The sequence below is a fragment of the Ochotona curzoniae genome, unplaced genomic scaffold (genome assembly GCF_017591425.1).
Source record: "Ochotona curzoniae isolate NIBS_2020 unplaced genomic scaffold, NIBS_Ocur_1.0 contig_1274, whole genome shotgun sequence".
Lineage (NCBI taxonomy): Eukaryota > Metazoa > Chordata > Mammalia > Lagomorpha > Ochotonidae > Ochotona > Ochotona curzoniae.
Window position 1 is genome coordinate 25835636 of NW_024465023.1, and position 15953 is coordinate 25851588.

At 45.7% G+C, this 15953-nt stretch overlaps 1 protein-coding gene and 1 pseudogene across 2 annotated transcripts in view; one reads left to right on the plus strand and one right to left on the minus strand.

Annotated features, from left to right (window-relative positions):
* Positions 1-15205, minus strand: part of PDK3 (pyruvate dehydrogenase kinase 3) — an 81054-nt gene extending 65849 nt beyond the window's left edge. The window contains exons 1-2 of one of the 2 annotated variants that reach the window (XM_041000181.1): positions 15193-15205; positions 4808-5060 (exon numbers count right to left, since the gene is read on the minus strand). In XM_041000181.1, coding sequence (XP_040856115.1) covers positions 4808-4913 — 106 coding nt within the window. In that variant the 5' untranslated portion in view covers positions 4914-5060; positions 15193-15205. Of the gene's footprint in view, positions 1-4807; positions 5061-15192 lie in introns of those variants that run through there. The other variant, XM_041000180.1, reaches the window with a different exon arrangement.
* Positions 74-182, plus strand: LOC121171793 (annotated as a pseudogene).
* Positions 15206-15953: the final 748 nt, after the last annotated feature.

Genomic DNA, 15953 nt, shown 5'->3' on the forward strand with positions numbered 1-15953 from the left:
TACTCAGTTTAGAACCATGTTGCTGTCATCTCAAGGCCAATAAGTAAACCTCATTTTAAAAAAATGCCACCCCAACACTTCTCGGCCTTTTGGCTAAGATTAAGTGTAGTATCTGTTCTTATCAGTTTAAAAAAATGCCACCCTTTGGAACACCCAAGTGCCATAATAAACTAGTAATCCATCTAGGACAGCTGTGACCCTTGTTGCACTTGGTAACTGAATGGGAGGTCATATTTCAAGAAAAGACGGAGTTCAAGGAAGTTTGACTGTTTTAAAGGACACACAGAAACACTGCATGCAGATGGAAGTGGGCCTACAGATCAGAAAGATGATCAACTTAATGGGCTTTAATCTTGATGATGCTTTGGTTTGCAAAAAGTTGTAGTTTTATTTTCACTTTGTTTGAAAGGCAGAGAAACAGAGAGCATTTTCTCATTTTCACTGGCTCACTCCCAATCACCTTTAACAGTCAGGGCACAAAGCCCAAGCCAAGAATTCAGCACAAGTACCCAACTGGGTGGCAGGGACCCAACTACCTGAGCCATCATCTCTTGCCTTCCCGGGTGTGCATTAGCAGGAAGCTGCATCAGAAGCTGAGCCAGGACTCAAATCCAGGTACTCCAACATCACGCATCTGTGCCCCAAGAAGCATCTCAGCCACCGTGCCAAGTGTCTGCTCTATGCTGGTGGCATTACACAGACCTGGATTACTCGAAAAGTACCAGTGCCCGGAGCCCCATTTCCAAACTCGTGACATCAGGAACATGCAGCATGTACCTTCAGCCAGATAATCCCTGATCTGAATGCTTTAAAACAATGAGTATGTCAAGGGACACTTGGCAATGCTGAAGATACATCTGCGTGTCCCAACCTGGATGGGGACTGCTGCTGACATCTAGAGGGCAGAGGCAAGGATGTCGCTAAATCTCTCACAATAACTGGAGAGTCTCCAGCCACAACAACTGGGACTAAAACAAAAGAATACAGTGACAGTAAGGCCCTGTTCTAAAATAGCAATCAATTTTGGTCTCCATTCTTTTTTTTTTTAGGATTTATTTATTTTTATTGGAAAGTCAGATTTATTGAAAGGAGAGACAGAGAGAAAGATCTTCCATCCACAGGCTCACTCCCCAAGTGGCCACAATGGCTGGAACTGAGCCAATCTGAAGCCAGGAGCCAGGAGCTTCTTCCAGGTCTCCCACATGGGTGCAGGGTCCCAAGGCTGTGGGCCTCCCTCCACTGTTTTCCCAGGCCACAAGAGGGAGCTGGAAGGGAAATGGGGCAGCCAAGATATGAACTGGCACCCATATGGAATTGTGGCGCATGCAAGGCAGGGACTTTAGTCACTAGGCTACTGCATTGGACCCTCCTCGGTTTTTTTTTTTAATAAAGATTTATTTATTTTTATTGTGAAGTCAGATATACAGAGAGGAGAAACAGAGAAGAAGACCTTCCATCTGTTGATTCACTCCCGAAGTGACTGCAATGGCTGGAACTGAGTCAATCCAAAGCCAGGAGCCAGGAGCTTCTTCTGGGTCTCCCATGCAAGTGTAGGGTCCCAAGGTTTTGGGCCATCCTTGACTGCTTTCCCAGGCCACAAGCAGGGAGCTGGATGGGAAGCGGGGGCCGCTGGGATTAGAACAGGTGCTCATATAGGATCCTAGTACGTGCAAGGCGAGGACTTTAGCCACTAGGGCACAAGCAGGGCCCTCTTCATTCTTTTTTAAGCCATGGTGATTATTTGTTCATTCATGAGGCAGAGTCATGGAGCTTCCATCCCCCATTGATCCCCCAAATGCCCAAAACCACCAGTGCTGGACGGAGGCCTGGAGCCAGAACTCAATGCAGGTCTGCCCCTTGGGCACCTAACTACTGAGTGAGCCATCACCTGCCGCCTCCCAGACTGGATCTGTGGGAGCTGAAGCTTGGAGCTGGAAGCCTGAGTTGGGAATCAAACTCCCCTATGGCTATACAGGTATCTTGAGCAGCATTTTAACTGCCAAGTCAAACACCTGCCCCAGCTTTTACTCCTAACAAAGGAAATAATCACTCACTAATGTATGCACAATAAAGTTATTTCATTGGCTGCAGAAGTTGGATACTAAATACAGAATGAATTGGTAGCCCTCCAGCACTCCCTCCAGAACCAGTTATACATCAAGAGTCAGCCACAGTCCCACAGGGCCGGCACGCTTTCCCAGCTGCTGTCCCCTACCGAGCCCTCTATACCTTGGAGCCACCTCCCTCCCCGGGAGCTTTCTTCATCCCATGCGGGCATAAAACATTGCTGCTTCCCCTCCTCATCTGTCAAACATCCCTCCACCCATTCCAAAATCCCTGACTTCCTCACCACTTGCCAAAATAGAATCGCTATCAAGAGATAGAACCTGGGCCCGGTGCGGTAGCCTACTGGCTAAAGTCCTCATCTTGCATGCACCAGGATCCCATATGGGTGCCAGTTCTAATCCAAGCAGCCCGCTTCCCATCCAGCTCCCTGCTTGTGGCCTGGGAAAGCAGTCGAGGACGGCCCAAATCCTTGGGACCCTGCACCAGTGTCGGAGATCCGGAAGAGGTTCGAGGCTCGAGGCTCCTGCCTTCGGATTGGCTCAGTTCCAGCCATTGTGGCCACTTGGGGAGTAAATCAATGAACAGAAGATCTTCCTCTCAGTCTCTCCTCCTCTCTGTCTATCTGACTTTCCAATAAAAATAAAATAAATCTTTGAAAAAAATTCTGAAAAAAAAAACAGAACCTGGAGAAACAGTAGAAATGGCTTTTGTATAATTCCCTTCTTTCAGTCGTCATATTTTTAAGGATCGGCTCATTAACACCTGATTCATCTCTGGGTATTCAAAACCAGACTTGCAGTTTCCAGGACATTCCACTACAATTACAGCTCTTCTGTGTGCTTCCTTAAAAGAAAGGACAAATGATTATGCTTCTCCCACAGTTTGATATTAATGAGTAATTCTACCTGTCCCAAAATAGGTCAGGTGACCTGCACGGGGAATACCTCTCCAAAGATTCTGTCCTTTTCTAACTAAGGGCTTCTCCCTTTCCTCTGAAATTGCGATCATATGGTTTGGGGCTGTGCTTTAGAAATTACCTAATACAACGTACACGTTTTGTTAACAAGGAAACTGAGCCCGATGAGGATGGGTCCCTTAGCCAAGGGCCACGCGGCAGAAGCAGAAGGAGAACATCCACTTGCAGATAACTAGCTCCCTAGATTCTCCATGCTAAAGTTATTCCCGTGCTGTGACTTTCCTACTCAAATAACATCCTTCCCAAGACCTCTATTAACATGGGGAAGAGCTAGCTGCTGGAGAACTGAATGCGGTGCCATTTGAGCCCTGCTATAGAGTCATCACTGAAATGTTGAGGGCTGAAGACTATAGAGTTGGGGATTCCTTTTCCTCCTTTCACGGTCTCAGTTTACCGTAGTGCAAGGTGGGGAGCTCCAAGAGTCTGCTTTCAACCAGACAGTAGGTGGGACGGCCGCTGGGAGAAAAGGCAACGTTGCGCGTTCTAGACTTGGAAATCATAGAACTTCCCAAGGCTCAAAAATTCCACAAGTGGCCAAAGAAGGGAGAGTAGAGTTACTCAAAACTCAAAAAACTCATGAAATTTAAGATACAAACTCAAGCACTGATGAAACTTGGCCTGCGTCATCATTCTCCTGCAAACTGGTTTCCTTATCATTCGTTCTCAAGTTTATTCTGATCCCGACTACTTGTTAAAGTCTGGACATGACTTTTTCTACTGCAGGTCTTCCGGCATGTTCTATCTAGTCTGCACTTTCGGATTTTGTTTGGTTGGTTCGCTTTTTGAGTTGTTTCTTTCACGGACAACAACTGTCTATGACATCCAGATGAAACTCAAAGGAGGAAGAGACAACCTTTTATTTCCCCTTGAGAACTTAGAATACCTTTGCTCCGGTGGTTTGATTTCCCTTGGGGGTTACTGAGCTCCCCTCTGGCAGTTGCATTCACACTTTGCTCCAGCTTTCAGGTGTTTCCCAAGCAGCCCCCCACATTTCAGCATCTGTTGAAAAGGCCCCACACTGAGGGAAGGCCCTCCAGTCAACAGAAGGGAGACTCCCTTTGTACCTCGGGCCTCTAGCAGGCAGAGGGCCTGGGCCTTGGGCGCTCTCTCCCCAACCTATGCAAGCTGCCCTGGCCCTGAGCACCAGGCCACAGGACGGGGACAAAGCAGGTGGGACAGCAAGGAAAGGGGGGGGCACCGAGGCCTGACACCGTGTGTCGCGGCAGGGAGCCCACAGCCCGCATGTGGCTAACATGGAAGGTGGCTGCAGTGCAGGGCTGTAACTGCTCTAACCTAACAACCGAGAGACGACAGTTCGAATCTTACCACTGCAAGTGCACTGCAACGCCTCGGAGCAGAAAGGGGGCAAAACAGCATTGCATAATCTTCTCGAGCTCAAGGTGTTTCTAAACAGCGCTTAACCAAACCCCTGTAAAGCTCTAAAAATAAAAACACTAAAAAGCCACCCACAGTGGAGTCTAAAGTTTCCAGGGCGCTGAGGTTTGCGTCAGGCTGATAGGAAGCTCACGACGGCAGCTTTGGGGAGTCGTAGCGATCGAGCGACCCGGGGGACGCGCTCAGCTGCGGGGTCGGCCGCCACGAGAGGGCCAGGCCCTGCCCCCTCTCCGCCCCGAGCCCTGCGGAGAGCCCCAGGGCATTCCCGAGCCGCGCCCGCCCGCGCTTCCCACCCGCTTCACCCAGAGGCTGCGGGAGCGGGCCGGTGGGCTCGGAGGGCAGCCTGAGGGCCAGTGGCCCCGCACTTACCGAAGTCCAGGAACTGTTTGATGGAGAGCGGTGATGGCGAGAAGCGCGAGTAGCGCTCGATCTGCTTGGGCACGGGCTGCTTGAGCAGCCGGTGGAACAGCCGCATCCTCGCCGGCGCAGGGCACTGCCCCGAAAAGATGCCCGGGCGTCCGCAAGGGCCGGCGCGGCGAGCCGCGCGGATCCTGCACGTCCACCCGACGCGCCCCGGGTCGCCGTCGACGTCTCAGCCCCGCCGGTACGAGCGCCTCAGCTCCTCACCACAGCCGGGTCGCCCGCGACTTCCCCGAGCCCCGCCCACGAGGCGTGACCGGCTGCTGCACGTACGCGGCGCACGAGGGAGAGGCGGAGCGCGAGGGGAGGGCCGCCGCACGCGCTCGCCGCTGATTGGTCGCCGCCGTCGTCCCGGCTGGTTTTTGCCGGGGCGGGGCGGGGCGCGTCGCTGCTCAGTTGTCTCTCCACTGCTGCTAGGACTCAGTTCGCGCCCCGCCAGTGTGGCGTTCCTAGTCCCGCCCCCGCTGAGCTACTCGGCCGCCCAGGGATAGCCGAGGTGCCACGGCACTGGTGGGAGATCGGGAGCCCACGCCAGGAATCCAGTTGTACACTGTACTGAGGACCCTTCTCAACCAGTCACCTCCTCCGGGAGGCCTTCCTGGGATGGCTGATTCTTCCACTTCAGGATGTGTGTTTGTATGTTGACATTTTGACTTTCTCCTTAGTTTGATCACTCATGGCCTCCACTACTACCACAGGCTTTGGACACAGTTAAATGTAATTAAATTGTTTGATGCCTGTCCACCACCGTTTGACATACTAACTGTAATGTCACTGTCTGTTTCTTGGCCCTGATGCGCCGCCCTCCCACCTCCATCCCAGAGAACACCTTTGGTCAGGATTGTTAAGATACTGGCTCGTTCGCAATCCGCCACCCCTTCCCTCCCACTGAAGCAACCACTTTTGGACAAAATTGTTAGGTGGGGGTCGGCCATGTTGTAGTAAAGCTAACCCTCTACCTACAAGCCCCGGCATCCCATATAGATGCCAGTTCTTGTCTCACCTGCTCCACTTCCCATTCAACACCCTACTTGTGGCCTGGCAAAGCAGCAGAGCATGGCCCAAAGCCTAGGGATCCTGCACTCACATGGGAGACCCAGAAGAAGCTCCTATCTCCTGGCTTCAGATAGGCTCAGTTCTGGCCATTGCAGCAACCAACAGGAAGAAAAGACCTTTCTCTCTGTGTCTGTCTCCCCTTCTCTCTGTAAAGGTGACTTTCCAATAAAAAAAAAGTCTTTAAAAAGCAATTATGGCACTGATGATTTTTCATACCCTCCCAGTACCACTAGGCAAAATCAAATACCAGGTTAGTTCCCTTGCTGCCTTCCACCAACACTGTGGGCCAGGACTGATGCTAACGGCTCGAACCTCTGATTCCTGCCCTTCTCCCAGTGCTCCCATTGCAAAGGATCGAATGGGAGATCACGAGTGCTCCCCTTCATGCTCACCAGCACCGCCATTCCTGACTTGGTCTCCGGCTTCGGCACCATCACCACCTCTGTGGGCCAGCCCTCTATACTCACACTATGCTGATGGGCCTTGCTCATGCAGCAGTAAATTGGAACTCTGGCCTCAGCATAGGAAATCATTATTTACTAGTGTGAATACCTCAAGTACTGCTTGCTTTAACAGCTTCCACCAAGCCTTGGCTTCATTTTGCTAAGGTGTAAGCAAGTAAAAGGAACGATAGAATGGCCTTTAAGGAAAAACAAAGCTTTGTGCTTCCTAGACTGGTTTTCTCGCTGAGTGAGATTATTGGTGTATAGATATTTTGTTCATATGTCTTTATAAGGTATTTATGTTCCCAATTCTCTAATAGTTGCATCTCTACTCTCTGAATTTTTTTTTTCAGATTTTATTTATTTTGACAGGCATGGTTACAGAGAGAGAGGGAGAGATAGAGACAAATCTTCCATCAGCTGGCCCACTCCCCAAATGGGCACAATGGCCAGAGCTAGGCCATGCCAAAACCAGGAGTCTGGAACTTGATCCAGTTCTCCCACATAGGTGCCAGGGCCCAAGCAAGTGGATCCCTTCCCACTGACTTCTCAGGCACATGATCAAGGAGCAGCCAGGACTCAAACGAGCACCCAAATGGGATGACAGCATCACAGGCAGCAGCTTAACCCACTGCACCACAACACCAGCCTCTACTCTCCAAATTTAAAGAAAGTAACATATATGGACTAAGACATCCAATGGTCTTCTCATACTTCTGAATCTTCAAGTATGTATGGGTGGTCCTAGTGATGGTATGTAAACAACTACATGTTTTCCATTCAAATTAAAGCCTAACAAGGCCGTGATAATCATCTCTTTAACCAGGAGCTTTCCCAAGAGAACTAAGTTGGTATGCATGGTGACGTGTGGATCCCCCTGTGGCCCTCTCAGGTGCTGGCAATGGAACAGGTTTGGTGGCATGAGTAATCAGTGGCGTGGGCAAAGTTATCTGCTGGAATGCTGCTGCTCATCCTGTTAGATTTACAAATCAGGCTTTTCACTCCTTTCACTACACAAAGTACTGCTTTATATCTAATTATGCTGCTGTTTGGATTTGATCATTTGCACTTTGTCCTGCCGACTTTTATAAAAAGTCTCTCCAAAAGATATCAAAGTTCTAGCAGTGGGGAGCAACATGAAAGCACCCAGTGTAATGGAAATTGTACTGGCCCATGGCTCCTACAATCCAAAGCATCAATTCAAAGGTTCTATCATAAATTAGCTGGATGTACCTCTACCTTCATATTAAATATGATGGAAGCATATTGTCTCTTCTTGCAGCTCAGTGAATGCTATAGTTTCCATGTGGCTTGTTTTCCCCAAAAATTAGTAGGCGAGGTGAGGCTCTAACGTTGCAGTGCTGGGAGGGAACAGAGCCTTCAGGAGGTAAGGCTTAGTGGAAGGTGCTCAGGTCTCCGGAGGGCATCAACCACACTTGCAAGGAATTTGTGCAGTTGTCAAGGAACCATGGTTAGCTCCCAACAGAATGGATTGTTATAAAAGATCAGATGTCTCTTTCCCAGTATTTATCTTCCCATCCACCCAGCAATCTGCCCTGGGCACAGCCTGGCTTCCTCACCATGTGGTGACGCAGCAAAAGGGCCCTCACCAGGGCCCAAACAGATGGGACTACATATTCTTGGTCTTTCTGCCTCCAAAGCTGTGACCTAAATAAACTTTATTTCTTTATAAAGCAATCAGCTTCAGGCATTTTGTCGTAGCAACATCAAACAGATTAATACAGTGAACTAAGACACGGAAAGAGCAAAATAATTTTAGCTAATAAATAAATCTGGGTTTAACTCCAGATCTCCTGACTCTTAATTCAATGTTATTTCTTTTTATAAAAAGAGGTTTTATTTTTAAGGAATTTTTAGTAGAAAGTACAGGGAATTCCCATATACAACAACTACACAACCTCCTCTAGCAACATTCCATGTAAGAGTGCTACATTTGCTATAGATCAGTGGGGATATATTGCCACATCATTATCATTCAAAGTTCATGGTTTACATTAGGGCTCACTCTTAGTGTGGTATAGTGTATGCGTGTTGATAAATGACTAATGATATGCATTCACCAGTGTAGAATCATAAGTTCCATGGCTGTAAAAAAGCACAGAGGATTCTCTGTGCTCAAATTATCCATCCCTCCCTCGCCCTCAGCCCCAGCAACACTGATCTTGTCGCTATGTCTATCGTTTTGCCTTTTCCAAGTCATCATATGTTAGAGCAATCCAGTATACAGTTTGTCAGACTGGCTTCTTTCATTAAGCACAACATTACATATTTAATGATCCTCCATATGTTTTCATGACTTGAAAGCTCAGGTCTTTCTAGGCCTGAATAATGTCCCATTATGTGGATGAGACACAGTTCATTTTTCCTCTCACCTACTGAAGGATGTCTTAGTTACTTCCAAAATCCATAGCCTGCCTTTTGATTTTGAGAGAAATGACATTGTGAACATGAGCAAATGTTACTTAAGATTTTACTAAATTTACAGCTTTTCTCAATCTGCGTATGATTTAAAGCAGTAGTTCTTTGAAGTGTCTGCATTCTACATACTTTTGACAGACTAGGTCCAACCCCTCTTGAAGTCTGTTCATTTGAGTTCTTTTGTTTCTTTTGAAGAAGGAAGCTTCTGGAAGCAACTCCCTCAAACTCTCATTTCCTTCCCTCTTTCTGCTTCCTCCCCCATGTCTGAGTGCTGTCAGCAATCACCTTGTGATGAGGGGAAACCAGACTTTGGCAGAAAGCAGAGAAGAAAGGTGACGAAATTAAGCCCCCAATAATATGGCCAGGCTAAGTCAAACCTTGAAACCTTTTCTGAACTTGCAGTTATACCAGCCAGCAAATAACCTTTGTGGCTTGGGGGGGGGGGGCAGCATAAGGAGATATATGTTACTTCGAGTCAACAGTGTCCCAATTTTCACACCAAATATTCTCAAGCTACCCTGTACCTACACACAGGGCCAATCCTCCAGTAATGGCTGTTGTTGGGTGTCTTACCAGCCCTTCACATGGACATTCAAATTCAGATTGAATTCCATTTAACCTATAATATCCACAACCAGGAAAACAATAATGAAAAATAATTGAACAGATCACGGCACATACAAACGGGACCACTATACTATTATTCAAGATTTGTTATATGGAATCTACACGAGAACATGGAAAATGGAAATGTTAAAGAAAAACACATACACATACATAAATTATACTTTAAATCTGAGCTCAGTTAAGAAAAGAGCACATAAAATTTTTCATAGAAAAAGTAATGGAAGGAAAGAGAAATTTGCTACTAAAGGGTGCTTTAGAGTAATATTACAGTGAGAGGAAACCATAGAATTCCCCAGTGAGAAATTACAAACCCAGGCCAGAGAGCCTGAATGGCCTGTCTCAGTTCTCCTTCAGCCCAGAAGATGAAGGCTCATCATACCGCTCTTCTGCTTTTACCCCAAACTTGATCTTATCCGTTTCTATTACTATTTACTTAGTGCTCATAATTAACTGAACACATAGCATTATAGTGGACTCTGACAGCCAAATGGCCACCTTTTATCCAGACACCTGACATTTCTTACCTCAGCAAGTTTTGAAAAACCTTTATCCAATCCAAACTGTTGGCCAAGGTACAGCCCCCACTTTTAACCTCCCCCTCCCTCATCTCTCATGGCCACCAACAGCAAACTCATTACAAGCCAGTTTCGAAGTTGACAAGATTACCATCAGGGTAGGTGTGGCTAAGGAGGCCCTCTTCCACAGGCCACTGGAGCCTTATCAGCAACCCTTATCCCGGCTGGCTGTCCACAACTCACCTAATTTTCTGGAGGCGTGAAAGTCTTGAGGAAAAGAAGTCATTCCTCAGAAGGAATTCAGGAATTCCTTCTGCAAACTAAATCTGTCCCTTATGTCACCTGATACATGAAACAACTATAAATTTGTGATGTGAAAGGAACACAATTGGGGCCTTGTGCCTTCCACCATTCAAAAGATGCCACAGGCTAGGATAGCAAAGGCCATATTTCAAAATTCAAAGAGATTAACCCTCCTAAGAAATGCAGTTATGTCTCTGCCAGGACAGTGTCATGCGCCACCTGGGGCTGTTGAGCCCTTGAAGTTTGGCTGCTGAAAACTGAGATGTATTATCCCAATTTTCCACTAGATTTCAGAGTTTCCATGTGAAAGAGAACGTAAACTATTCTCATTAACACTTTTTATATTGATTACATGGTGAAGTGGTAACTTTTGCATATTTTGGTTAAATAAAATACATTATTAAAATTGATTTCATGTGTTGCTTTTTACTCATTTTAAAGTGTGGCTTCTAGAAAATATAAAACCACATTTGCAGCTCACATTTGGGTCTCTTGCTACATTTCTGTCATACTGTGCTAAATACACTGCAGTGTCCCTTATACTTCTTTTTCTGAAGGAGAATTTACTTCTGGGCTTCTGTGTGCCAGGGTGTATTAAGTATATTTGCCTCTCAATCCTCATGTAAACTCTGCAAGGCACATGTGAGTACATTCATTTATAGATGAGTAAACAGGAGTTTGACAAAGTGAAATAGTCTGATCCAGGTCAGCCAGTGAAACACGGTAGATCCAGTGAATTCTACACTGGATCATTACTAAGTGGGTGTGGCTGAAGATCTAAACTTTCAGCATTCAAGAAAGATTCCTGCATCTGTGTGTGTGTGTATAGCATTTTTTTTCTTTTTTTTTTTTTTATTACTCTGTGATACAGTTCCACAGGCTCAGGTCTAGAAAATTCTGCTATGATTTCCTTTTTCTCAAAGAGTATCTTCATGATGTTTCTCGACAGGTTTAGATGTACAAGACTAGGATCGGAACTATTGAGAGAAGGATCTTGAATACTTCTAGAGCAATTCTAAGAAGGAGAAGGGAGAAATATGCAGAGTGGAGGGAAACCAGAAGAAGAGGGCTTTACGAAGGCTTCCACGGCAGCTCTCTGAAGCAAAGAGCGAGGCAGCAGAGGAACCTAAGAGAACACAGAGCTGAGCTCTGCCAAGAGAGGCTGGGGCCGGGCACAGGAGTGATGAAGCACAGGTAGGACACTTTCACTCAGTCCCCCGGGGACTGCCTATTCAGAGCAAACATCTTGTTGATATAGAACACTGAATTATTGGTGAAAACACCTAAGGGGACTCCTGCTTTATACTGGCTTTTACGTCAACATGTGTAGAGTGCCAGCATCAAACTGCAAATGTCACCACTAGGATCTTACAGATGAGATCAGGCTGTTTTGTTTTTCCCAAAGTAGGCCAAGTGTAATTTGCTTATTTGAGAGATGAAGCCAGAAAATGCCTACAGAGGAGCAGGGAGGCCAGCCAACCGAGGGCTTGCAATTTTGCAAGTCAACACTGGTAGAGACAGCACAGACCCATCTTGGAGTCATCTTTCAGAGAGGCAAGGCAGCTGGGGTGTTTGTACACCAACTCCCACGAGAAAGGAGGCTGAGTGGGAGCACGGCACCTGGGAAACAGAGACAATGCCTTAGCATCTCAGACCCACCATCTTGCCCCTTCCTTTATGAAAAAAAAAATGATATCATCACATATGTATTTAGAGTTACATAACTTCATTTCAGTTGTTTGGGACGTCATAAAAGGAATGCTTGTTTACTATATTTCACAGGTACCCTTTTACAAATTAACAGCATTTCAACTTAAATTAAGGAAAACATGTGGTATCTGACCTTTTGGGATTGACTCATTTCCCTTAGCATGACGGTTTCCAGTTGGGTATTACATTGTTAATTAACCCCATAATGTTGGAAACGGTTGTTGATGTTATGTTATGGCATTTAATTGGTCGGAACGATAATCTGCAGCTATGTCTCCAGACCAGAGTTAGTCTCCTCAAGAAACTGTTGAATTCATCTGGGCAATAAGATACTGGACTCTATGCAAGGCACATGCTTGCATTGAAAGAAACAAGACTAGATTTGAACCATAGTACTGCAATAAGGTGGAGCAATCCACCATGGGGGGAGGGCAAGAGGAGGGGAAGGGGAAACATCAGAGCCTATGTAACACTGTTATAAAATTAAATGCAATTTTTAAAAAAAGGAATGCTTGTTTACAGGAAGATTTTTTTGGAACTGGCTTTTGTACTCTGCACTATGTTATAAAGATTTATATGTGTGTAACCATGAGAGCTTTTAGGTTGGTTCCAGTTTTTCTTTCTCTTTCTTTTCCTTCTTTCCTTTATTCCAGTATCACCTATCTATTTACCCCATTCTTGCTAATACAAACAACAAACACTATGGATAGTAACATTCTTTTTGGACAGGTTAAAAAGATCTAGAAATGGAATGGTTAGATCATAAGGTATAAGGTTGTTTAACTAACAAAGTAATACAAACTCATTAAACCAACTTTTCTCACTTCTCCAGTCAGTTATGGGATGCTGGTATTACTAACAGCAGTTCAACTCACTAAACCACAACACTGGCCCCAAGACCATTCTTTTCCAACAATGATTTTAAATGCACTGATTAGCCCAACAGCAAAGAAGATGGGTGTCATTTTGTTGGGTGGGCTTTTGGACCTTCCTTGTACCATCAAAGAGGTCCCTACCTTTCCCCACTGAGATATAAGACCAGCCAGAGATACTTTAGTCCCTACGTGGTAATCCCACAAGATTAAGTGGTTCTGTTATTTACTGACTGTGGTGTTAGGGGAGTTATCTAACCTCTCTGGGCTTTGATAGACAATGGGGTATTGGAGTTGTAAAGCCTCCTTCACAGGTTTCTTGTGAGGACTGGAGACTGGACAGTATCTTCTGGCCTTGGTCAGCTCTCCATCACGTAAGCCATGCCTGTTGTCTCAATACATTTAAGCATGATAACCTAGTGTGTGCAGACAGCTGACCGTGAAGTTCCATGCATGGGTTTGCCACAAACCAGCTCTTGGGAGAACTGCTTCATCTTTGCACACCTTACTCCCCATCTGTAACGTGAGAAGGCTGGTCTTCAGCTGGTCTCCAAAAAAGAAATCATGAGCTTCTGAGAAGAGCTCAGAGTAGTATACTAAATTATTGATCAGTGCCAATGTAGTCACCCATAGCTATTGTTCCTCAAGCACTAACTTCTTAAATAGATCCTGAGGGAAGAGGACCAGTGTGTGCCCAGAACACAAGGCAATGAAAAGGAGGAAAAGAAGAGGAAAATAACTAACTGCAAATTCACAAATAAAAGATGTTTGTGTTTGAACCAAGTTCAGAACCCTGATATTACTCTCCAATTGTTTTTTTTTTTTTACCACCTTACAAAGCAAGCTTATTGCTTCAGACAGAGTTGTCTTCTGTTTCTCCTTGTGCACCTAGCTCCTGGCATAACCTTTTTCTTCTTTTATCCTTCCCCTCAAATAATTTCATTCTTTCACTGCTTTTTTTTTCCCCTCTCAGAATTCCTGTTGTCTTTGATTTTGATGAAAAAGTCACTTTGGTCTTGGGTAAGTTTTATTTGGCAGTATAACCCAAGAAGTACCTGTTCCCATTTTTATGGTTTCTTACCTTATAGAGCGGAGAATGCTGGGCTGTCATATATACCTTAATGGGATAGTCAAGAAATTCCATGTGAATTAAGCACAGTGTGAAGTTCACTAGTCAATTAAAAAAAAATACAGGAACATGTTGTCTTTCCCTTATTTAAACCCTCAATTCAGACAACTCTTGGTTTTTCAATACCCACCCTGGCTTCTCAAGGGTAGAAGACTTTCTTATAATCTCCTCTTGTACTTCTGTCAGTCACCTGCTAACTAATCTTCTATTGTCCTTTGTTTGCTCACAGGCAGGGCTGTGTTCCCACGGCAAACTCACTGCATACTCACTTGGATAAGCAGCAGTCACAATGAAATTTTGTTTCACTCAGACTCCCTGAAGACACAAAATCTCTCCAACTATACTAGGTGACAGAAAGGAACACAGCAAAAGAGATGAGTCAAGGGCTCACATCACAGAACAAGCCAGACCTGAAATGGAGATAGGCAGCAAGCAATGACCAGAGAACTAAGAGCAAGAGTTGGTGTGATTGTGGCCATGAGTGGCAAATGCACATGGTTCTGGGATCTAAATGTTTGTATTTCCCCAAATCAATATAGTGAAAGACTAACCCCAGTGTAGTGCTATGAAGAAGTGAGTGAGGCCTTTGGGTGGAGCATTGGCAATAGGATCAGCATCCTTGTAAAAGGAGCCTCAGAAAGCTAACAAATCCCTTCCACCGTGTTTCTCTCCCTTTTAGGCTACCTTCACTACCCCACAGCCTCACTTAACCATTTCATTTCTGACCCCCAAATTTAAACCTGCTCCTATAGAGCTGAACACCAACTGGCCATTTCCACTTGTGTGTCTCAAGGATCCCCTTAAGCTGTTCATGTCCAAATCCTTCTCGTTAATGTGTTTGCCCCCCTGCTAAGGTTCCAATGTGTTCTCCAAAAGCTCTGTGTTGTTAACTTGATCCCCACACACAGATGTTCATGATATTTGGAGGCAGGCCCTTTGGGAAGCAGTCAGGGGAGTAGATGAAGTCATGCAGATGGCATGCTTGCTCCACCTGGTCACAAGATATCCTCCCCCATGCTACGATGTAGCAGCTAAGTCCTTGCCAGATGCCAAGTAAAGGCTGGCACCATGCTCTTGGACTTCCCAGCCTCCAGGGCTGTCAGCCAGATAAACTTTCATTATTAATAAATTACGCAGTCTCAGGTGTTTTGTTACAGCAACAGGAAATGAACTAAAATATTTGCTGAGAAAATGGCGGCTCTGCTGGCTAGGTTGCTTAAAATAGGAACCTGGGTGTCACCCTCAGCACCTCCCTCACTATCACTTCTTGCATCCCACCAATCAGCAAGTTGTTTTATTCTGTATCCTCTGTACCTCTTGCATCCTCTGCTTCTCTCCATTCCAATTGCCACCATCCTGGCCAGGGCTTAGCGCTCATCTGCTTTTTGAAATGTCCTCATGACTGGTCTCCACCTATCATTGCCTATCCTCCATCTTATTCTTGCATCTACTGCCACTCTCCCTCAGTGGCCCTGTGTACCCCTCGGCTCCTCTTGCACAAGCCAAGCTCTCGCTTTGTGGACTCCAGTAACACCAGACTTATTTCAATATCTCCAAATGCACTTTTATTTGCCTGAAGCTTTTGGCTATGTTCTTCCTTGTGTCCGAAGTGGATCACAATAAGTCCCTTTCCCAGAGCCTTCTAAGCCCTCTAGAGATATCACCTGACCAGGACAAAGACAATGGAAATGTCTCAAAGTTCAAAGATCCCTAATTTAAGTTAAAGATTTTACATGATCCTCTCAGTTCCCAAAACAGATTTTTAAAACTTGCAGATGTCTTGGCTTTTTGAGACAGAGAAGCCACCGCAACTTTGTGCTGACTTTTAGAATGAACTGTTTCGAGGAAAGTTAAACAAGAGCAGAGAGAAAATTTTCATAAAAAATGGACAAAGATTGAAGAATGTCTGCTTTGGATCCCCCCTGAAGTGTGTGCTGCTGTAAGGTTTGCTGTGCAGGGAGATCTATGGGGGAATTGCAGGAACCACTCCTAAGGCAGTAG